The sequence below is a fragment of the Arachis ipaensis genome, chromosome B9 (assembly GCF_059453495.1).
Source record: "Arachis ipaensis isolate K30076 ecotype BB chromosome B9, ASM5945349v1, whole genome shotgun sequence".
NCBI classification, from domain to species: Eukaryota; Viridiplantae; Streptophyta; class Magnoliopsida; order Fabales; family Fabaceae; genus Arachis; species Arachis ipaensis.
In genome coordinates, this window is record NC_142444.1 from 58,097,606 (window position 1) to 58,121,628 (window position 24,023).

General features: G+C 35.2%; 1 protein-coding gene, 1 non-coding gene and 1 pseudogene across 5 annotated transcripts; 2 read left to right on the forward strand and 1 right to left on the reverse strand.

The window, feature by feature from the left end:
* Nucleotides 1-9,505: 9,505 nt before the first annotated feature.
* Nucleotides 9,506-13,415, forward strand: LOC107618719 (MADS-box protein FBP24). Of its 4 annotated transcripts, none has more exons than XM_016320851.3 (8): nt 9,506-10,296; nt 10,580-10,649; nt 10,766-10,851; nt 11,236-11,298; nt 12,069-12,368; nt 12,507-12,543; nt 12,693-12,857; nt 13,189-13,415. In XM_016320851.3, the coding sequence occupies exons 5-8, from the start codon at nt 12,181-12,183 to the stop codon at nt 13,219-13,221; spliced, it is 423 nt and encodes a 140-aa protein (XP_016176337.2). In that variant the 5' UTR covers nt 9,506-10,296; nt 10,580-10,649; nt 10,766-10,851; nt 11,236-11,298; nt 12,069-12,180; the 3' UTR covers nt 13,222-13,415. The 4 variants fall into 4 exon arrangements, with proteins under 4 accessions (XP_016176337.2, XP_016176338.2, XP_016176334.2 ...); XM_016320852.3 differs by having other exon boundaries at nt 10,766-10,831; nt 12,072-12,368; XM_016320848.3 differs by having other exon boundaries at nt 9,512-10,296; nt 12,072-12,368.
* On the reverse strand, nt 9,708-10,052 carry LOC148544766 (E3 ubiquitin-protein ligase PUB23 pseudogene; annotated as a pseudogene).
* An 8,009-nt stretch (nt 13,416-21,424) lies between the features above and the next one.
* LOC148544767 (small nucleolar RNA R71) lies at nt 21,425-21,528 on the forward strand. The gene has a single exon (XR_015901756.1). It is a non-coding gene; the product is annotated as a small nucleolar RNA R71 (small nucleolar RNA).
* Nucleotides 21,529-24,023: the final 2,495 nt, after the last annotated feature.

Genomic DNA, 24,023 nt, shown 5'->3' on the forward strand with positions numbered 1-24,023 from the left:
CGGGGTGGCATTATTCAGATCCCTAAAATTAATGCACGCTCTAAATTTTCCATTTTTCTTCATTATGGGAACAATATTCGAAACCCATTCCACGTAACGTGCGGTTCGAATAAATTTTGCTTTAATCAACTGTTCAATTTCTTCCTTAATCTTTAGATTGATTTCTAGAGCAAAACGTCGGGGAGTTTGCTTCACAGGTCGAGCATTTGGTTTCAATGCTAATCGATGCTCTCCGAGAGAACGATCGAGACCAGGCATCTCATGATAATCCCAAGCAAAACAATCTTTAAATTCATGTAAAAGATAAAAAAGTTTAGTTCGAACAGGATCCGTAAGATGCTTACAGATATAAGTGATTCGAACATCATCAACAGATCCTAAATTAATTTCTTCTAAGGGATCTTGAGATTCAAACCCCGTTAAGTGATCATCATATTTTACTGGATATTTTTCAAAATCCAGAGGTTCTAAATCATATATGCAATCGAAAGAGAAATCAACAGATTCATTATGAGCAGAATGAACTTGATCATTTGCTTGGTTAACAATAGCTTCATTTTCAATACAATGGACTTCTGCTATTATATCAGCAGTTTGACCAATAATATCATTTGCATTACATAATAAAGAAAAACTTATACCATGACTAAATTCGATTGAAAACATCGAATTGTTACTACTAAAAGAAAATGTTACATCCCTAAATGATTCAACTTCATCAGAAGAATCAACTTTATTCTCTACTGAAGGGAAATTACTTATATAATTATTTAAAATTACCAGGTAATTTGAGACATCTTGAGCGTGTTCCATCGAATACCATCTCGAATCCATTCTAAGATGAACAATCCCAACTAGTTGGGGGCATATCTAGGTGTGGATAACGCAGCTTCACCGTCAGGCTTTCCAAAGAGAAATAGCAACCTTCACAGTTGAAAGAATTCAACACCCTGTCAACATTTAAAGGCTTCAATTTCGGACTATATACCCTAAAATCGACCTGTAGCTGTTGGACATACAAATTCGAATCAGCCTTGATAATTTCAGGTTTTCCATCTTTTGTCCAAAGGAGGACACTTTGATGCACAGTAGATGGCACAGCTCTAACTCCGTGAATCCAGTCTCGGCCCAATAAAGCATTATAACTTGCCCTTGATGGCACCACCACAAAAATGGTATTTCGCTCAGAAGATTCCACTTTCACCCCCAAAGTAACCAGACCTTTCGCAGGAGTCAGGAGTAGAAGTACCACTAAAGTCTGTCACAACAATGTTGGTGGGAACCAAATCATCAGGATGCTTACCAACTTTCATCAACATCCTCTCTGGTAAGAGACTTATTGCTGCTCCACCATCGATTAAAACTTTATTTACTTTAATTCCACTTAAAGTAGTAGTAATATGAAGTGGGTGAAGATGAGATTTTTGTTTTTCAAAAGGCCTCAGAAAACACCCTGGTTCATCCTCATATCGGATGAAAGAAAAAGCTTCTTCAACATCCATGTCATAATCTTCTTCAAGGTCGCCTTCATATTCACCTAAATATTCGATTGGAATAATTGAAATAGTTCCAACCATCTCATCATCTCCTTCCTCAAAATACTCCTCCTCCAAATCGGCATCCTTGTCTTTATCAGCTCCTGAAGTATGAGCTATCGCCTTGCCTTTCTCCAACTTCGCAGGGGAAGGAATACCCTTTGGGCATGTTTCTCCATCAAAGGGAAAAACTATTCAGGAGTGCACGGAAGGCGTTGCCCCCTTGCCTTTGTCAAACTAAGGGTTCTTATTTTGAGGTAAACTCCTTCTCCCTCTTCCCCTCCGGTATCCTTTGGCCCGACCACGTTGATAGGGATATTGGTTTCGAGGAGGCCTTCGATGTCTCCACCGTGGGTTTTACCGATATTGAGCATCTCGATTTTGGAATTCTTGACAATTCCGAATCCATTGAACTCCTATAGCCTGAGAACGGCTCATCGGTGCAATAGCATTCTGCAGAGGAGCCCTGGAACTTTATCCCTCTACTCGCCAAATTGGTTGTCTCTTATGAGCCTGCTCCTCTCTATGAGCCAATTATTTCTTCATCCTTTCTTTCTCAAAGATCGCTGCACCCTCAGTGTCAAATACAGCATTACATCGAGGACACAGAGATACGTCCCGATCTTTAATCTTTTGCTATATTAAAAAATCTAACAAACCATCCCCTGTTCGAGGATATACTGATCAGACTTGTGGCTCAAAATCACCTAGAGCCATATCAAAATCATAAGATATCCCAACTATATTTACTCCAAAATATGGTTCAACAAAACCAGCTTCAACATCAAAAGGATCAGCATCAACTTTCATTTCTTTTTTCCCATCATCAAACTTCAAACGTCCTTCCATAATAGCCTCCTGAATCAAGTCCTTGAAACGAACACAGCTGTTAGTCGAATGACTGGTTGCTTGGTGAAATTTACAATAAGGTTTTCCTTTTAAATCTTTCACCGAAAGTAAAGTTCTACCCTCAGGCAGAATTAATTATTTATCTCTAAGCAATACATCAAAAATCTGATCAGATTTTGAGATATCAAAACTATATTTCTTTCCACTCTTTAGTTTTGAATCATTCGACTTCTCATTACTAGGGAGCTTTTTAAGTAGAGAACAGACATATGGAGGACCTTTCTTAAGTTCAGCCAAATCAACCTCCGCTTCGAAATCGAACTCCTCATCCGAGGAATCCATGGCCACATAAGCAACCTTCTCCTTTCAAGTAAAAGGTTCATTCCTTAACTTCTGTTCATGCTTATATTTCTCCTTTTCCTTTTTCATAAGTTCGACCTGATGAACTCTTTCAGCCAAATGGGCTATGTCAGGTATATGCACATTAAGCAGTTTTCGACGCATATAGAATCCTAACCCTATAACTGCTATTTTCACTACTTCACTCTCAGGTAATGCACATAACACCTACTTCTAGCATTTTTGAAACGTATCATATAATCATCAATGGTTTCACCATCTTCTCGTTTCAAAGCAACTAGATCAGTAACTGCTACATTCAACTCCCCTCGGTAAAATTGGGCGTGAAAAGCAGTTTCCAACTGATTCCATGTCGTTATCGAATTTGGTCTGAGATTTGAAAACTAAGTAAACGCATTCTTCATTAACGAAGAAGGAAAAAACTTCATTTTTAAATTCTCGTCATTGGCTAGATTCACAATCTCGACCAAATATCGAGCGACATATTCAGTAGTTGACTCTCTGACTTCACCTATAAATTTTGTGATTATCTTTGGATTTTCACCCCTCTTGGCACTTCATCCATTTGAACAACTTGAGGGAAAGCAGACACAAAATGGGGCCGATTCATAAAACTAACGTTCAAACCAACTTGATTGAGTACTTCTTCCACAATTCTTGTAACTTGATAACGTTCGCCACCATGATTACCACGTAGTCGGGCTAGAACATCATCTGCATTTTGACCACAGAGAATTATCTGAGGATTCTCTCTGTTTAAAACATTATTTTCCTTTTGAAATATATTTTCGAATCCCTCATTATTCCCTGGTGCATGAAATTGTCATCACACTTTTCACAACTCCGCACAACTAACCAGCAAGTGCACTGGGTCGTCCAAGTAATACCTTACGTGAGTAAGGGTCGATCCCACGGAGATTGTTGGCTTGAAGCAAGCTATGGTTATCTTATAAATCTTAGTCAGGAAATTAATGATAAAAATGATTTTGTTTATGAAAAATAAATAACATGAAATAAATGGTACTTGTGATTCAGTAATGAGGAACAGGTTGTGGTTCCGGAAATGCTCTGTCGTCTGAATCTCTGCTTTCCTACTGTCTTCTTCTCTAAACATGCATGGCTCCCTTCAATGGCAAGGTGTATGTTGGTGGATCACCGTTGTCAATGGCTACCATCCGTCCTCTCAGATGAAAAATACCAGGCACGGTGTCTGCACGGCTAATCAACTGTCGGATCTCTCGTCTCGGATGAAAAATACTAGGTACAGCTACTGCACAGCTAATCATCTATCGGTTCTCACTAGTGTTAGAATAGGATCTCTCTATTCGTGAGTTTGAAGCTCGTCATAGTCATCAGCTCCCCAATCCTACTCGGAATACAACAGACAAGGTTTAGACTTTTCAGATCCCAGGAATGCTGCCAATTGGTTCTAGCCTCTACCATGAAGGTTCTGATCTCACGGACTTGGTCTGTGAATCAGAGACCCAAGAGATACGCACTCAAGTTGTCGCCCAATGACTACGTTGAGCTCAGATAGAACGGGAGTGGTTGTCAGGCACGCGTTCATAGATTTGAGGATAATGATGAGTGTCACAGATCATCATATTCTCTATATTGAAGTACGAGTGAGTATCTTAGAATAGAATCAAGCGTGATTGAATAGAAAACAGTGGTAATTGCATTAATCCATTGAAACACAGCAGAGCTCCTCACCCCCCACCTATGGGGTTTAGAGACTCATGCCGTAGAAAATACAATATGAGATGTAAAATGTCATGAGATACAAAATGAATCTCTAAAAGTAGTTTTTATACTAAACTAGTAACATAGGTTTACAGAAAATGAGTAACCAAGTGCAGATAGTGCAGAAATCCACTTCCGGGGTCCACTTGGTGTGTGCTTGGGCTGAGCATTGAAGCTTTCACGTGAATAGGCCATTATTGGAGTTAAACGCCAGCTTGGGTGCCAATTTGGGCGTTTAACTCCAGTTTTGGTGCCAGTTCTGGCGTTTTACTCCAGAAAAGGGTCTCTGTCTGACGTTTAACGCGAGTTTGGGCCATCAAATCTCGAAAAATGTATGAACTATTATATATTGCTAGAAAGCCCAAGATGTCTAATTTCCAACGCAATTGAGCGCGCCCCAATTGGGCTTTTGTAGCTCTAGAAAATCCACTTTGAGTGCAGGAGGGTCAGAATCCAACAGCATCTGCAGTCCTTTCTCAGCCTCTAAATCAGATTTTTGCTCAAGTCCCTCAATTTCAGCCAGAAAATACCTGAAATTACAGAAAAATACACAAACTCATAGTATTATCCAGAAATGTTATTTTTGCATAAAAACTAATAAAAATATAATAAAAAGTAACTAAAACATAGTAAAAACTACCTAAAAACAATGCCAAAAAGGGTATAATTATCCGCTCATCATTCCCCCTGACATCATGCCTTTCACCTTCATCATAATCAATGATTCGAGCAATCCGTTCAACTTGCCTTGTAAGACGTTCGAATTTCGATTCGTGATCAGCCATCATAAGGTTTAGAATTATAGTCATTTGTTGAGTTAATAAGTTGACTAAATCATGATGACTTTCCTCTACATGTTGTTAAAATACCGCCATGGAATTAAAGGCATTCGATGTAGAGCCCATATTATAATCACGAGAAAACTCAGAATACTATTGAGAATTTTGAGAATTATTTACTCTATTTACACATTCTCGAAACGAACAGGATGAACAAAACCACTCACCGGTAGAGTATAACCGGGAGGAAGGCCATATGGAGGCCAACCAGTGGTTACTGGAGGCTGTACTGGTGGTAAGTTACCACGTGAATGAAAATTACGTCCAATATTTTCAGTTTGTACGCTAGTAACCACCGTACTTTCACTCACAACCAAACCTTCCGAATGTGAACTAACGTCCGAAGATTGCACAGTTACTGGTATATTGTCGCTGGTGGACAAACTACCATTCACATTTGACACTTCATCAGCCATGTGAATAATCTTTCCACTTCTCAATTGCATACACCAAATGACACCAAAAAACTTTTGACACACTTCAATTTAAAATTGTTCCACCGGGCGTGCCAATTTGTTTTGTCGATTTTTAGCAAATCGATGGTTGTTCGATTCTAATGGTCTAGGAGCGAAACCAACTCCTCTCTTTGCAGGTACCAGTTTTTGATAAGTCCACCAAAGGTTCTCGAATTAGACAAGTATAAAGATAGGAAAAAAAAGTTCAAAAACTGCAAAAGGGTAAAGAAGTGTAAAATAAAGGATTTGATAGGTAAAATTGACTGAAATCGAAATGGCTTGCATTGAATTTTAAAGAAAGTAATTAAAATGCCTTCGATTGGATCAAAGGACTTTAGGCATAGAAATTAAAGGTACTGAAATGTAAATTGAACATGAAAACTAAACAATACTTGAAAGATAAATTTTCTTGAAAAATGAAGTTTTGCAAGAATCATAAATGAAAGTAAAGACAGTGGAAGGAACCTTACAGAAATCGAACTCGAACGCAAACTTAGGAATTTGCTGGGATATGAGTGTGCTTGAGTGTATTTTTCTGAAAAGAAGTTCCAACCCCTATTTCCTAAAACTTAGTAAAATTTATAACCCACTTTCATAACCGACTATTAATTACACGACGCTGCCTTGTATGCGAATTCTTAGGTAACTGTTCCCGCTCCTTTGCCCATGAGCGTTACTAGTAAATTCCTAACTCAGAGAAAGCCTTCGACTTCCCTACTCGTGTAACTGCTCGATTCTCCTTTCGAAAAACTATTCGATTCTTCATTCGAGTAATTGTTCGATTTGTCAAGATATTGAAATTGAGTCAATGTCCAATAGTTTCCACTTGACGCTTGCACGTGCCTCTTTTCGGCCTCTACTACCTTCCTGACCCTTCACAAGCATTTTGAATCAGTTTAATCCTTCGAAAATAATTATTTCGACTAATAGGTAACAACTTTTATCAATTGAAATTGGACTATAAAAGAAGCAACGAAGAATGGCTAAAAAAGTTTGTGGCGGTTGTGGCAAAACCGTCGCTAAAAACCGCAAAAGTTGCCAGCGGATGATTTTTTGCCGCACTGACCGCTGCAAAATGTCTTTCGTGGCAATTTTGATAGAACCACCACTAAATCTTCACAACATTGCAACTACACCTCATTTCACTGTGTAGCCGCCACTAAATTTCTTTTTAGCAGCGGTTTCGTCGAACCGCCGCAACATCTATCGCTATCTATCGAAATTGTTGTGGTGAGTAGTTTTTTCTACTTGAGTACTTGATACGTTCTTCTTTCCTTTAATCAGAAGTTAACAATTGAATGGTGTTCCGGATTTATTCAATAACTAAATTAATCTTTAAATTTTTAAACTAATTAAGTTGGCCTTTAATTTGAAATTGCGAATTAATTAGCTCATAGTTAGTTATCTAGTTAATAATGTTAACAAAAAATTGATGAAAAATATTAACTATGACGTGGCATGTTATTATTAGACAAGTTGGACGAAGCTAATATGCATGGAAAATGTGTTTCATTAATAAATTTGATTATATATAGTAGAATAATTAAAAAAATAGAGATCAATTTAATAATTATATTTATTTAGTAACTAATTTTAACAATTTTTTATATTATTAAATTTTAATATTATGTTGAGATAACTCATAATTAAAAAAATTGAATATTAGTTTTTCTTTTATGACATAAATGGTTATATATTTAAGTAGAGTCTATAGCGTCTATAATTATATATGGTAATTATATAAATATTGTTAAAATTAAAGTTATATTTTTTAATATTTTGATAATATTTTTTCTTTTATTTTTCAAATTAAAAATATTATTAAATAATAAAAATATATTATTTTAATTTTAACAATACCTTCGATTTTAAGGCACTATAATCACCATAACATACACCACTTACTCATTGCATATTAACTCATGTACATTTTTAGTTAAATATTATTTTATTTAAAATTTACAAAATTCTCATAATTGCTTGTATCTCTATTTTAGAAACAATTTTTTTCGTTAATATTTACAAAATAAAAAAATTTATAATTATTTAATTAATCTATAAGTTTAAGTCTCAGATTTTCTGGCTAACACTGTTGAAAACCCTACTTTTTGCATTGGATTTATTTGGATTAATTGATCAGAAAACAAACAAAAACAAAACTACAAAAGTACGTAGCCGCGTACACGGCAGGGGAAGAAGCAGACAATTTGAATGGCATGCTTAGTGCTTTGTTGAATGGGTGCACATGCCTATGTGCCCTAAACTATGCACAACGTAACACTTATTATTATTATTATGGACGTCCCTTCTTATTGTTTTGTGTCATTTTAAATTTGAGACCAAGAAATTAATTTGAGCTAGTCAACTAATTAATTAATTAATTTAAATAAATGTTAGAGATTTAAATTTTATCTTGTGTGTAATAATTTATTAATCAACTAATGATAAATTTTTAAATAAAATTTTAATTTATAATAAATTAATCATTGATCTATTGAGATATAGAGATTTTAGAAAATAAAAAAAAAATTGAGGCTGGGATGCAACATTATTTATTGGCTGATTTGTAAAGCATTACATGCATATCTAGTTATCCACCAATAATAAACATATAGTACATCAAAGCAATGCAACTCATTTTCTATGATTGACTATACTTTATCCGATCCATCCATGAATAAGTGTCTTTTAATTTTATAACTTTCGGCTGAATATGTCATATCAGCTTAGGATTTTAATATAATATTAATTAATTTTTTATTTTATTTATTCTTAGTTTAATAATCTCTTTCAAATTAAACTTATTTCATAAAATTGTATAATTTCAATAATTTGTTAATGTATATGCACAGAGGGAGAGGATTATATTAACCTGCTTTTTTTCGTATTGTCTGAATAAATGAATTTTTGGTTAATAGTCAAATTTGTCTCTGAAAGATTATTTATTTTTTAAATTAGTATTTAAAAGATTTTTTTAGTTCTATTAATCTTTGAAAGATAAAATGTAAGTCAAATTGGTCCTTTCGTTAATTAGATGATGACGTGTCACATTAAGTGCTACGTGGCATGATGACGTGTCAGGTCAGTGACACCTAACACGCCATGTGTCACTTGACATGTAAAAAGTTATTTATAATAAAAATAGTCCCTGAAAGTCCAGAGGTAAGTTATTTTTATCCCTAAAATTTTAAAAATTAATCAAATTAGTCCTTATATATATTTATTTTATTTTTTTCATAATATTAAATTTAAAATATTTTTTGGTAATACTAATTTTAATATTATCTTTTAGACCTTAATGAACAAAATTCTCTTTACATAAAATAATAAAAATAATTAAATTATTATAAAGTTATTTTGTTATTTGTATTTTAAAAATTTATAGTTTCAAATCGTAATTTTTTATAGTGAATTCTTTTTATTTAAACGAGTTTATCAAATTACTGTTGATTATATATTTAAAAATTTAATATTTTAAATCTCACTAAATAATATAGTAATTATTTTAAAATTATAATTTTTATCACTACAAGATTTCTGTTTATTTATGGCATTTTTTTGTGGAGGTTTTAGAAAATCTCCACAATATATTTTATTTATGGCAAAATATAAAACCTCCATTAATTAATACTAGTTTACATTTTTTAAGCCCAATTACCCAAACAAATAGCCCATCAGACTCTAACCTACTCTAATTAAACTCAACCACCCTGTCCAAAAAAAAAAACTCAACCAAATTTCACTATAAACAAAAATTTGTCCAAAAAAGTACAAAGAGAAAAAAGAGAGAACTGAAACCCTAGATCTACTCGCCGCCGCCACATTCATCTCTTCGCCATTGTCACCGTCAAGTCGACGTAGCGTCTGAGATCAGAGGGAGAGTCAGCTCGCCGCTGCTGCCATTCATGTCCTCGTCGTTGCCGCCATCAAGCTTCTACGTCAATGTCCTCATCTTTGAGGAGCTTTGAGATCTTGTTTTTGTTAACCGGTGCTTTAGATGTGGGAATTCTTTCGATGCCATAGAAAGCGTTGATGGTACACCATGACTGAATCGATCGGCGAAAAGTGTGGTTTGGAGTTAGATCGGAGAAATCAGAAGAAGAGAGTTGTTGCTTCGTTACGGAGCAGCTCTTGTTCTTGCCGAAGAAGAGCCATGTCTCGATGCTCTCTCTGTCGTAGGTGATGCCGGCGGAGACGGTTACAGGATCCTTCATGATTTCAAGCGAGATTGGGCAGAGAAAGAACGGAGGAACATCGATCTCATTATCCATACTCTAATGCTCTATGGTTACAGGCTTATAATATTATTATTATTATTATTTTCTCTCTCTATTTATGCAGTGAGAGAGATCTTGCTGCTAGAAGGTGTTTTATTAAGAAGAGTAGAGATAGAGAACGAAAAACGTTTGCTGAGAAGAGCTTCTCAACAAGCTCAAGTTTTTTAGATTAATTTATTTAAAAAAAATTGTGCAGGAACTAATATTCAAACAAACAAAGAGGTTGTGATTAAGCTTGGTGAGTACTCTGATGTACCTAAGTTAATGTTGAAAAATCTGCCTCTGTAGTTCATTATTATTAGCTATCTATCTAGTTGCATTAATGCTAATTACTAATTAGGTATAGGTATATCATAGTTGCAGGTACTTGTGGTGGAGGTAATTAATTTATATAGTGTTAGGAGGACCTTGACTAGTGAGTTGTCGATTACTACATCGTAATGCATTACATGTTGAGTGAAAACATATATTTGTTCTTTGTGATTCTATCTGTTGATTTAGTACTTTGTGATTGTTCTTAGGCATTCTTGGTGATAGTTCAAAATAAAAAACGAGTTGGTTACACATATGAGTTGACTTTAAAGGTCAAAGGTAAGTCACTATCAATCATTTTTGGTTCAGAACTTCAATCTAACTATTAATTTTTAGTGTGCATTTCAACTACTTGCCTTTTTTAAATCGCACACTGATTTGCGAAATTGAAATAGGGGAATTGAAATTGAGAGGAGAGAAGTTGGTTGGAGGCCATATAAATGTCCCAGAATTCTTGTTTGGTGAGTTGGATGACTTGCAGGTACTTGTTATGTTAATATTTATTTGAATACTTTTGAAGCACTGATAAAATTGAAAAAGGGCTTACTTCTATGTCTAGCTTTTAGCTTTGTTTTTTGTATCTATCATCCATATTGTAGTTTGTCTTTTTGTATTTGGTCAATGACTTGATAGTCTTCCTAGAACTAATTATTATGACATAGCAAATTGGACAGCAACACTTTCTCATGAGGTGCATTAGGAATTTCTCAATACACCGCATGTCTAATTGTTTTTGCATGCCTTAAAACTTTGCCAACTATTTTATTCTATAAATTAAAAGTAAAAGGCTCAAATGATAACAATTGGTGTGCTTAATAGTTTTGTGTTCAAATGATAACATGAGATATTTTGTTACTCCTTTCAGATATTTTCTTTTGTCGTTCTCTCCTTTATAAGAGAACCTCTGTTAGCAAGGGAAGCAAGTAAAGTAAGTAAAATGAGTAAGAATCTATTTATTGATTTTTTTAGCTACTTGCAAATCATATTCTACTGTTCATTAGAGTACTCAAAATTAGAAAAGAAAAACACATATGCATCAATCTTTATTAAGTCTTGACATAACTATTTCCCAAAATTTTTTTAGATCATTAATAAATAGAGATCAAACATAGGAACAAACTTAAAAGTTACCTTGCATAAAATTTAAGTTGGGCAAGTGACAGTAGCTGAAATTTGAATACTTATAATTTAGTTACTAAAAGTAGTGAATTTTATACCGAAAACGAGTCACTTAAACATCCTCATTCCAGCTTTTTGGTAACTTATGGTGAATATATACATTAGTATTGAATCCTGCTAGTAATGGGAACATTAATTTTGTTGGTTTATTAGAAAACTTACAACTGAAAAATTGGCCCTTCATTTTGTGAGCATAGTAAAGATAAGATTGATACTATCAAACAGAGGCTTGGATTTTGTTTATTCCAGTTCAATAAAGTTTTTTTTCTTATCCTCACTCTTATTCCTATTTTAGTGTCTTCTTCTATTGTTTAATTTAATTGATCATATTATCCTTCAATTTCTTGACAGATAATATGTTTTGGCTCCTTGAACTATTTTACTTGTTGAGGTTCTTATGTTTCTCTTTCTGTACATATAACACATCTATAGTTAGAAAATTCCAGTTTATAGATAAGGAGCTCTGATTTCAATTTTACTACTCCTAAAATTTTCTAATTTCACGCATTGCTTCCTAAGTAGCTTAGCAAAGAAGGAAATCGTGGGAGAGCTGGTTAGGTGAGGTGTTGACTCGGATCTACTCTCTTCCTGGCTCCTTCTGTGCTTCTTTCTTTCAACTGTGGAATAAAACATGAGAAGGGGAAAGATAGAGATAAAGAGGATAGAAAACACGACGACGAGGCAAGTGACGTTCTCAAAGAGAAGGAACGGACTCTTGAAGAAGACCAATGAGCTCTCTGTCCTCTGTGACGCCCAGATAGGACTCATCGCCTTCTCCAACACTGGCAAGCTCTTTCACTACTCCTCTCACCCCTACAGGTATAATCTTTTTATATTCCTTAGGACTTTCCTCAATTCTATCTACTTATCCTATCATATTTAAATATATATATGAACGTCAAATTAATATTTTGGTCAGGATGGATCAAATAATTGAAAATTACCAACGATCTACAGGACTCACATAATGCGCCATGGACATGCCCATGATCAGGTAGTTATATGAGACTAAGGTGCTCAATTTTCTTTCTAATCATATAGTATAATGAATGATTTGCATGTTGGTTTTTGTCATCAAATCATCCATTTCAAAAAATGAGATACATAAAAGTTATAATTTTAATAATATCATCAATTTTGTAGGAAGATTTATTGATTGAGATGGCAATGCTGAGGCATCAAAATCTGAGCCTTGAGATGGGGATTCAGCGCTACCTTGGAGAAGGCATAGCTTTTCTCCAATACGAAGAATTGACTAAGCTTGAAGGAGAACTTCAAAGCTCTGTTGCAAGGGTTCGAAAGCGTCAGGTATATATATATATATATATACACACACACACATGTGCATTTCGAAGTGTTTTTTTTTCTTCTTCACATAGTTTTTAGAAATTTGGTGACCTAAATGAGCAGATACACATACTAATGTCAAAGAAAATAAATAAATAAAGTGATAAGGAGGTTTTTTTGCAAAATGTTTACTGAAGATAATAAGGTATATATTGCGATATGCGTGCATTACATTTCAGACAAAATTAAATGTTTTCATCACTGATCAAATACTGATTATAATTTATATAATTAAGTCAACTAATGTCAGAAATTAGTTTATGTACTAATTTGCCCTGTTTTCCTTCTCCAGGAAAAAGATTCTATGCTCATCGAATTTGTTTAGTCAAGTCAGATATATTTCGAGCAAGGTTTAATGGTGGTTACAGGATAGGCCTCGAGTATCCTTGAAAAATTTTTATAAGTTATTTTCTTTTTCTTTTTAATTATGTATGAAGTGCAGATTAACTGTGATTAAGCTCCTTTTTTTCCTTGTAAATATTCAAATATAAACTTAATATGAAGTGCAAATTTATGGAAGATTATCATATAGTTATGATCCTAGGATAATGTTACCTTAGCTAGTGTAATATTATCTTGCTTTTGGTTGAACTGGTTTTGGTTTAATTTATACTAAGAATTTTGTGCTGGGATATCTTTGTTTTGTACTTGAAATTTTGTAAATCCACTACCAAGAATCATACTCTATCAATGTATTAATATTTCAATTATTTACTTATATTTGTATAGTTATGGTTAGTTAATATGATTAGTAATGTGACTTGCTAAGAACCTCTTTTTTGGCAGTGCTCAAAATTAGGAATAGCAGCCTGGTAGTGGTTTGTCGTTGTTCAGTTTGTGGCCTTTTTTTTTAAATTTGAAAATTAACTTTGTGGGGGTTTTAAACCGCCACAAAAATGACACAAAACAGCCAGAATCTATTAACTCAAAACCCCCACAGAACAGCAAAAAAACCGCCACTAAATAACGTCGTGGCGGTTTTCAAAAACTGCCACAAATAAGCTCGTGGCACCTCCAATTTTGGAGGTTTTAGAAACTGCCACAATTCGTTTTGTGGGGGTTTAAAACCGCCACAAAACACAAAAAAAATCGCCACAAAATGGCAAGAATCTTGTAATGTATTATTATTTAATTTATATAATAGAACTCAGTAATTCAAAAATCGATTTGTGAGATTACTTGTTGAATCTTAATATTATTTAAAATAACAAACACCCTAGAATGTACATATTTCTTGGAATGATTTTGGCTACTCTCATTGGTGGCTGGATCCCTTTTGATCATATGTTTATCCAAGTAAAGCTAGTAGTGATGTTAAGTTATGTTATGTTTGAGCTGTTGATAGACTTTTGAGATTGAAAGAGTTGATTATATTAATAATGAACTGAATTTATCAATGAAATGAGATATTTCAATTTAGTGTGTTTAATTCAACATATAATTTATCTATTGAACACACACAGACAATAATACACTTTGAAACTGAAGTAAGATGAGGATCTATCTTCTATTGTTCATAATAATGTTAATCAAATCAGTCAATTTATCCATTATGCCTAATGGGTTGCTAAAAAATGTAAATTCATATATTATAACACATTGTCTTCATTAATAAGCATAATCATTATCATAATATTGTCTCAGTAGATATATAGCACAGCAGGTATCAATGCATCCATAACATGACAGACCTAAACAAAAGTTCCATAACATAATATATAGACCTAAACAAAGGGCTAAAACATAATCCTTCCAAACAAAGGTTTCATAACAAAAGATAATCAACCACATTGTTTACATAACGCTGTATAAAGAAACATAGACAACAACCATGGAGTAAAACATATGATCCTAATCAAATGGCTTTATCTTTTTTTCTTGGATGCTTGAAGCTTGGAATTGGCACAAATATCATACAACTGTAGCTGGTTTGGGTGAGGCATTCATTACAATCAAGTCGGCATCCATGGCTAGTGGTACACGGAATCGTGATCTCAACACTTCTTCACAACTCCGCGTAACTGACCAGCAAGTACACTGGGTCGTCCAAGTAATAAACCTTACGTGAGTAAGGGTCGATCCCACAGAGATTGTCGGCTTGAAGCAAGCTATGGTCATCTTGTAAATCTCAGTTAGGCGGATTCAATTGATTATGAGGTTTTGATAATTAAAATATAAATAAAACATAAAATAAAATAAAGTTACTTATGTAATTCATTGGTGGGAATTTCAGATAAGCGTCTGAAGATGCTTTGTTGCTTCTGAACCTCTGCTTTCCTACTGCCTCCTTCCAACCATGCGTTACTTCCTTCCATGGCAAGCTGTAAGATCCTCTCAGTGAAAATGGTCCTCTACGGTTTCTGCACGGCTAATTAACTGTCGGATTTCTCGTCTTGGATGAAAAATACCAGGTACAGCTACCGCATGGCTAATCATCTGTTGGTTTCCACTAGCGTCGGAATAAAATCCATTGATCCTTTTGCACACTGTCACTTGCGCCCAACATTCGCAGGTTTGAAGCTCGTCACAGTCATCCCTTCCCAGATCCTACTCGGAATACCACAAACAAGGTTTAGACTTTTTGGATCCCAGGAATGGCTGCCAATAATTCTAGCCTATACCACGAAGATACTAATCTCACGGACTCGGTCTGTGTATTAGATATCCAAGAGAATATACTCCAGCTGTCGTCCAATGACTATGTTGAACATCATGTAGACCGCTTTGTGGTTGTCAGGCACGCGATCTTGGTTAAGCGAGTAACGAAGATTGGGTGATTGTCACGGGTCACTCCTTCATTCTGACTTAACTGAATTAAGTACGAGAGTATATCTTGGAGAAGAAGTAGGCGTGAATTGAATAAAAAACAGTAGTAACCATTAATTCATGAAGAACAGCAGAGCTCCACACCTTAATCTATGGGGTGTAGAAACTCCACCGTTGAAAATACATAAGTGAAAAAGGTCTAGGCATGGCCGTGAGGCCAGCCTCCAAATGTGTACAATGGTCTCTTAGAAAATAAGATTAACCAAAGATGAAAGGCTATAAAATACATCTCTAAAAGTAGTTTTTATACTAAACTAGTAGTCTAGGTTTAAAGAAATTGAGTAACTAAGTGTAGATAGTGCAGAAATCCACTTCTGGGGCCCACTTGGTGTGTGCTTGGGCTGAGCATTGAAGCATTTTCGTGCATAGGCTGTTCCTGGAGTTAAACGCCAGCTTTGGTGCCAGTTTGGGCGTTTAACTCTAATTCTGGTGTCAGTTTGGGCGTTTTATACCAAGATATTTTAGGCTGTCTTTGAATGCCAGTTTGGGCCATCAAATATTGAGCAAAGTATGGACTATTATATATTGCTGGAAAGCCCAGAATGTCTGCTTTCCAACGCAATTGAGAGCGCACAAATTGAGCTTCTATAGCTCCAGAAAATCCACTTCGAGTGTAGGAGGGTCAGAATCCAACAGCATCTGCAGTCCTTTTTCAGCATCTGAATCAGATTTTTGCTCAGGTCCCTCAATTTTAGCCAGAAAAAACCTGAAATCACAAAAAAATACACAAACTCATAGTAAAGTCCAGAAATGTGGTTTTTGAATAAAAACTAATAAAAATATAATAAAAAGTAAACAAATCACACTAAAAACTATGTAAAAACAATGCCAAAAAGGGTATAAATTATCCGCTCATCACAACACCAAACTTAAATTGTTGCTTGTCCCCAAGCAACTGAAAACAAAATAGGATTAAAAGAAGAGAATATACAATGAATTCCAAACTTATCAAATGAATATTAGCTTCAATTAGATGAGCAGGACTTATAGCCTTTTTGCTTTTGAACAGTTTTGGCATCTCACTTTATTCTTTGAAGTTCAGAATGATTGGCATCTATAGAAACTCAGAATTCAGATAGTGTTATTGATTCTCATAGTTCAATATGTTGATTCTTGAACACAGCTACTTTATGAATCTTGGTCGTGACCCTAAGCATTTTATTTTCCAGTATTACCACCGGATACATAAATGCTACAGACACATAACTGGGTGAACCTTTTCAGATTGTAACTCAGCTTTGCTAGAGTCCCCAGTTAGAGGTGCCCAGAGCTTTAAGCACACTCTTTTTGCTTTGGACCACGACTTTAATTGCTCAGTCTCAAGCTTTTTGCTTGACACCTTCACGCCACAAGCACATGGTTAGGGACAGCTTGGTTTAGCCGCTTAGGCCAGGATTTTATTCCTGTAGGCCCTCTATCCATTAATGCTCAAAGCCTTGGATCCTTTTTACCCTTGCCTTTTGGTTTAAAGGGCTATTGGCTTTTTCTGCTTGCTTTTACCCTTTTTTTTCGCCATTTTTTTGCAAGCTTTTTCTATTCACTACTTTTTTTTGCTTCAACAATCAATTTTATGATTTTTTTTAGATTATCAATAACATTTCTCCTTTTTCATTATTCTTTTAAGAGCCAACAATTTTAACATTCATAAATAACAAATTCAAAAATATGCACTGTTCAAGCATTCATTCAGAAAATAAAAAGTATTGCCACCACATCAAAATAATTAAACTAATTTCAAGATAGAATTCGAAATCATGTACTTCTTGTTCTTTTGCAATTAAAAACATTTTTTATTTAAGAAAGGTAATGGATTCATAGGACATTCATAGCTTTAAGACATAGATACTAATGATCATGTAATAAAGGCACAAACATAGACAAGACATAAAGCATAATTTTCGAAAAATAGAAAAATAAAAACAAGAAAATTAAAGAACGGGTCTACCTTAGTGATGGTGGCTAGTTCTTTCTCTTGAAGATCTTATGGAGTGCTTGAGCTCCTCTATGTCTCTTCCTTGCCTTTGTTGCTCCTCCCTCATGGCTCTTTGGTCCTCTCTAATTTCATTGAGGATAATGGAGTGCTCTTGGTGCTCCATCCTTAGTTGCCCCATGTTGGAACTCAATTCTCTTAAGGAGGTGTTGATTTGCTCCCAATAGTTTTGTGGAGAAAAGGGCATCCCTTGAGGCATCTCAGGGATTTCTTGATGAGAAATTTCTTCATGCTCTTGTTGAGGTCTATGAGTAGGTTCTCTTGTTTGCTCCATCTTCTTCTTAGTGATGGGCTTGTCTCCTTCAATGAGGATGTCTCCCTCTATGGCAATTCCAGCTGAATTGCATAGGGTACAAATGAGATGAGGGAAGGCTAACCTTGCCAAAGTAGAGGGCTTGTCCGCCACCTTATAGAGTTCTAGGGATATGAACTCATGAACTTATACTTCCTCTCCAATCATGATGCTATGGATCATGATAGCCTGGTCTATTGTAACTTCAGACCAGTTGCTAGTAGGAATGATAGATCGTTGGATGAACTCCAACCATCCCCTAGCCACGGGCTTGAGGTCAAGCCTTCTTAGTTGAACCGGCTTGCCTCTTGAGTCTCTCTTCCATTGAGCTCCTTGCACACAAATGTCCCTAAGGACTTGGTCCAACCTTTGATCAAAGTTGACCCTTCTAGTGAAAGGGTGAGGATCTCCTTGCATCATTGGCAAGTTGAATGCCAACCTCATATTTTTTGGACTAAAATCCAAGTAATTCCCCCGAACCATTGTGAGCCAATTCTTTAGGTTCGGGTTCATACTTTGATCATGGTTCTTAGTGATCCATGCATTGGCATAGAACTCTTGAACCATTAAGATTCTGACTTGTTGAATGGGGTTGGTAATCGTTTTCCAACCTCTTCTTTGAATTTCATGTCGGATCTCCGGATATTCACTCTTTTTGAGCTTGAAGGGGACCTCAGGGATCACCTTTTTCTTGGCCACAACTTCATAGAAGTGGTCTTGATGGCCCTTTGAGATGAATCTCTCCATCTCCCATGACTTGGATGTGGAAGCAATTGCCTTCCCTTTCCTCTTTCTAGAGGTTTCTCCGGCCTTAGGTGCCACTGATGGTTATAGAAAAATAAAAAAAAAAGCTTAGCTTTTCCCACACCAAACTTAGAATTGTTGCTCGTCCTCGAGCAAAAGAAGAAAGAAAGGAGTAGAAGAAGAAGAAATGGAGGAGATGGAGGGTAGTGGTGGTTTTGGCCGAGGGGGGTAGTAGTGTGTATGATGTGTGAAATTGAAGGTAGTGAGGAGGGGTATTTATAGGGTAAAAGAGAGGGGGAATTCGGTCATGAAGGGGTGGGTTTGGGAGGGAAATGGTTTGAATTTGAATGGTGAGGTAGGTGGGGTTTATGATGGATGGATGTGAGTGGTGAAGAGAATATGGGGAAGAGGGTAGGATTTGATAGGTGAAGGGTATTTGGGGAAGAGTGTTATGGAAAGGTGTGAAGAGGGGAGAATAAGAGGTAGGGTAGGTGGGGATCTTGTGGGGTCCACAGATCCTGAGGTGTCAAGGAATTTTGCTCCCTGTACCATTCTGGCGTTCAAACGCCCATTGTGTGCCAATTCTGGTGTTTAACGCCAGCTCTGCTACCTTTCCTGGCATTAAATGCTAGCTCTGCTACCTTTCCTGGCGTTAAATACCAGTCTGCTACCCATTTCTGGCATTTAACGCCAGCCAAACACCAGACAGCCCTTTCTGGCATTAAACGCCCAGAGTGCTGCCCATTTTGGCGTTTAACGCCCAGAATGCTGCCAGGCTGGGCGTTAAACGCCCATTCTGCTATTCTTACTGGAGTTTAAATGCCAGTAAGCCTGTCCTCCAGGGTGTGCTGTTTTTGATGCTATTTTTCATTTTATTTTTTATTTTTCATTTCTTTTTGTGGCTTCACATGATCATCAACCTAAAGAAAACATAAAATAACAATGGAAAATAAATAAATATAATTAACTAACATTGGGTTGCCTCCCAACAAGCACTTCTTTAGTGTCAATAGCTTGACAGTGAGCTCTTAGAGAGCTTCACAGGGACTCAGAGTTTGATGTTGGCCTCCCAACACCAAACTTAGAAGTTGAGTGTGGGGGCTCTTCTTGACTCTGTATTGAGAGAAGCTTTTCATGCTTCCTCTCCATGGTTACAAAAGAAGATCCTTGAGCTTTAAACACAAGGTAGTCCTCATTCAATTGAAGGACTAACTCTCCTCTGTCCACATCAATCACAGCTCTTGCTGTGGCTAGGAAGGGTCTTCCAAAGATGATGGATTCATCTTCATCCTTCCCAGTGTCTAGGATTATGAAGTCAGCAGAGATGTAATAGCCTTCAACCTTCACTAAGACATCCTCTACAAGTCCATAAGCCTGTTTTCTTGAATTGTCTGCCATCTCTAGTGAGATTCTTGTAGCTTGTACCTCAAAGATCCCTAGTTTTTCCATTACAGAAAGTGGCATGAGATTTATACTTGAACCAAGGTCACACAGAGCCTTCTTAAAGGTCATGGTGCCTATGATGCAAGGTATTAAAAACTTTTTGGGATCCGGTTTCTTCTGAGGTAATTTCTATTGAACCAAGGTATTTAGTTCATTGATGAGCAAAATGGAGGTTCATCCTCCCAAGTCTCATCATCAAATAACTTGGCGTTCAGCTTCATGATTGCTCCTAGATACTGAGCAACTTGCTCTTCAATAATATCTTCATCCTCTTCAGAGGAAGAATACTCATCAGAGCTCATGAATGGCAACAGTAAATTCAGTGGAATCTCTATGGTCTCTGTATGAGCATCAGATTCCTTTGGTTCCTCAATAGGGAACTCCTTAGTGGCCAGTGGATGTCCACTGAGGTCTTCCTTAGTGGAAATCACTGCCTTACCCTCTACAGGTTCGGCCATGTTGGACGTGTTTATGGCCTTGCACTCTCTTTTTGGATTCTCCTCTGTATTGCTTGGGAGAGTACTAAGAGGGATTTCAGTAACTCTTTTACTCAGTTGACCCACTTGTGCCTCCAAATTTCTAATGGAGGACCTTGTTTCAGTCATGAAACTGTGAGTGGTCTTACTTAGATCAAAGATTATGGTTGCTAAGTCAGAGAGACCCTGCTTAGAATTCTCTATCTGTTGCTCAGAAGATGATGAAAAAGGCTTGCTATTGCGAAACCTATTTCTTCCACCATTATTATTATTATTGAAGCCTTGATTAGGCTTTTGTTGATCCTTCCATGAGAAATTAGGGTGATTTCTCCATGAAGGATTATAGGTGTTTCCATAGGATTCTCCCATGTAATTCACCTCTTCCATTGCAGGATTCTCAGGGTCATAAGCTTCTTCTTCAGAGGAAGCTTCCTTAGTACTGACGGATGCAGCTTGCATTCCAGTCAGACTCTGAGAAATCATATTGACTTGCTGAGTCAATATTTTATTCTGAGCTAATATGGCATTCAGATTATCAATCTCAAGAACTCCTTTCTTCTGAGTTGTCCCATTATTCACAGTATTTCTCTCAGAAGTGTACATGAACTGGTTATTTACAACTATTTCAATGAGTTCCTGGGCTTCTGTAGGCGTCTTCTTCAGATGAAGAGATCCACCAGCAAAGTGGTCCAATGACATCTTGGACAATTCAGACAGACCATCATAGAATATACATAAGATGCTCCATTCTGAAAGTATGTCAGAAGGACACCTTCTAATCAATTGCTTGTATCTTTCCCAAGCTTCATAGAGGGATTCACCTTCCTTCTGTCTGAAGGTTTGGACTTCCACTCTAAGCTTTCTCAACTTTTGAGGTGGAAAGAATTTGGCCAAGAAGGCATTGACCAGCTTTTTCCAAGAGTTCAGGCTTTCTTTAGGTTGTGAGTCCAACCATGTCCTAGCTTTGTCTCTTACAGCAAAGGGGAAAAGCATAAGTCTGTAGACCTCAGGATTAACCCCATTGGTCTTGACAGTGTCACAGATTTGTAAGAATTCAGCTAAGAACTAATGAGAATCTTCCAATGGAAGTCCATGAAACTTGCAATTCTGTTGTATTAGAGAAACTAATTGAGGCTTAAGCTCAAAGTTGTTTGCTCCAATTGCAGGAATTGAGATGCTTCTTCCATAGAAGTCAGAAGTGGGTACAGTAAAGTCACCAAGCATCTTCCTTGCATCTCCACCATTGTTGTTATTTTCGGCTGCCATGTCTTCTTCTTTTTCGAAAATTTCTATTAGGTCCTCTACAGAGTTTTTTTTAACTTCTCTTAGTTTCCTCTTTAGAGTCCTTTCAGGTTCAGGATCAGCTTCAACAAGAATGTTCTTATCCTTGTTCCTGCTCATATGAAAAAGAAGAGAACAGAAAAGAATAGGAATCCTCTATGTCACAGTATAGAGATTCTTTTATGTGAGTAGAAGAATAAAAAAAATAGAATGAAGAAGGGAGAAGAAGAATTCGAACACAGAGAGAGGGAGAGGGTTCGAATTATAAGAAGAAGAGAAGTGTTAGTAAATAAATAAATAAATAGAAAGAGATGAGAGAGAGAGAGTATTCGAATTTTAATTATAAGAAAAAAAAATATTTTTGTTTTTATTTTAATTATTAGTTAGAATTCGAATTTAAGAAGGAAAATAAAATTAAATTGAAATGTAAAACAATTATTTAATTAAAAGGAATTTTGAAAAAGGGGTTAGTCATTTTCGAAAATTGGAGAGAGAAAAGTAGTTAGGTGATTTTGACAAAGATAAGAAATAGTAAACCAATCAAAAAGTCAAGTAGTTAATTGAAAAAGATTTGAAAATCAATTTTGAAAAGATAAGAAGTTAGAAAAAGATTTCAAATTAAGTTTTGAAAAAGATATGATTGAAAGATATGATTGAAATTTATTTTGAAAAATATTTGAAAAGGAAATTAAAAAGATTTAATTTTTGAAAATAAAGTTGATTACTTGACTAACAAGAAACTAAAAGATATGATTCTAGAATTTAAAGACTGAACCTTTCTTAATAGGCAAGTAACAACTTGAAATTTTTGAATCAAAACATTAAATGTTAGTAATAAATTCGAAAATATGAAATAAAAATAAGAAAAAGATTTTAAAAATTAATTTTAAAATTTTCAAAAATATTAAGAAAAAATGAAAAGATTTGATTTTTGTAAAAAAATTTTGAAAAGATAGAATTTTTAAATTGAAATTTTGACTTGACTAACAAGAAACAACCAAATTTTGAAAATTTTTTACTAAATCAATTCAAAATTTCAAAAATGAAGAGTAAAATAAGGGAAAGATATTTTTTTGATTTTTGAATTTTTAATGAGGAGAGAGAAAAACACCAAAATGAAACAAAACATAAGAAATTAAAATCAAAACGACTAATGCATGCAAGAACACTTTGAATGTCAAGATGAACACCAAGAATACTTTGAAGATCAAGATGAACATCAAGAACATATTTTTGAAAATTTTTAAGAAAGGAAACATATGCAAGATACCAAACTTAGAAATTTTTAATATTTAGACACTAACAATTTGAAAATGCATATGAAAAACAAGATAAGACACAAAACAAGAAAAATTAAAGATCAAACAACAAAAATCATCAAGAACAACTTGAAGATCAAAGAAGAACACAATGACTATATTTTTTGAAAATTTAAGAAAAAGGAAAAACATGCAATTGACACCAAACTAAAAATTTGACACAAGACTTAAACAAGAAACACAAAATATTTTTGGTTTTATGATTTATTAAATTTTTTGAATTTTTCGAAAATTATTTGGAAAAAGAAAAATAAGAAATTCAAAATTTTTAATAAGAGTTGCAGGAATCATGCAATGCTAGTCTAAAGCTTCGGTCCAAAAATTTAGACATGGCTAAATAGCCAGCCAAGCTTTATGTGAAAGCTTCGGTCCAAAAGATTAGACATGGCCAAATGGCCAGCCAAGCTTTAGCAGAGTATTACATACAACAGCCAAATTGATGGGAACCAAAAGGCTCTTGCAAAGATAAGTCGAAACCTCGGTCCAAAAGATTAGACATGGCTTAACAGCCAGCCAGGCTTCAACATGTCTTCTGAAACTCTAGAATTCATTCTTAAAAATTCTGAAGAACAAATATATATATATATATATATATATATATATATATATATATATATATTTTTAATTTTTTTTCGAAAATAAAATTAAAAAGCTTAAACATAAAATAAAATTACCTAATCTAAGCAACAAGATGAACCGTCAGTTGTCCAAACTCGAAGAATCCCCGGCAACGGCGCCAAAAACTTGGTACACGGA

What these genes read in the sequence shown, in the direction of transcription:
- LOC107618719 (XM_016320851.3), top strand. Translation starts at nt 12,181, where the DNA reads ATGAGAAGGGGAAAGATAGAGATAAAGAGGATAGAAAACACGACGACG. An exon ending in ATGGACATGCCCATGATCAG is followed by an intron (nt 12,544 to 12,692) that starts GTAGTTATATGA and finishes TCAATTTTGTAG; the next exon opens with GAAGATTTATTGATTGAGAT. An exon ending in CAAGGGTTCGAAAGCGTCAG is followed by an intron (nt 12,858 to 13,188) that starts GTATATATATAT and finishes TTCCTTCTCCAG; the next exon opens with GAAAAAGATTCTATGCTCAT.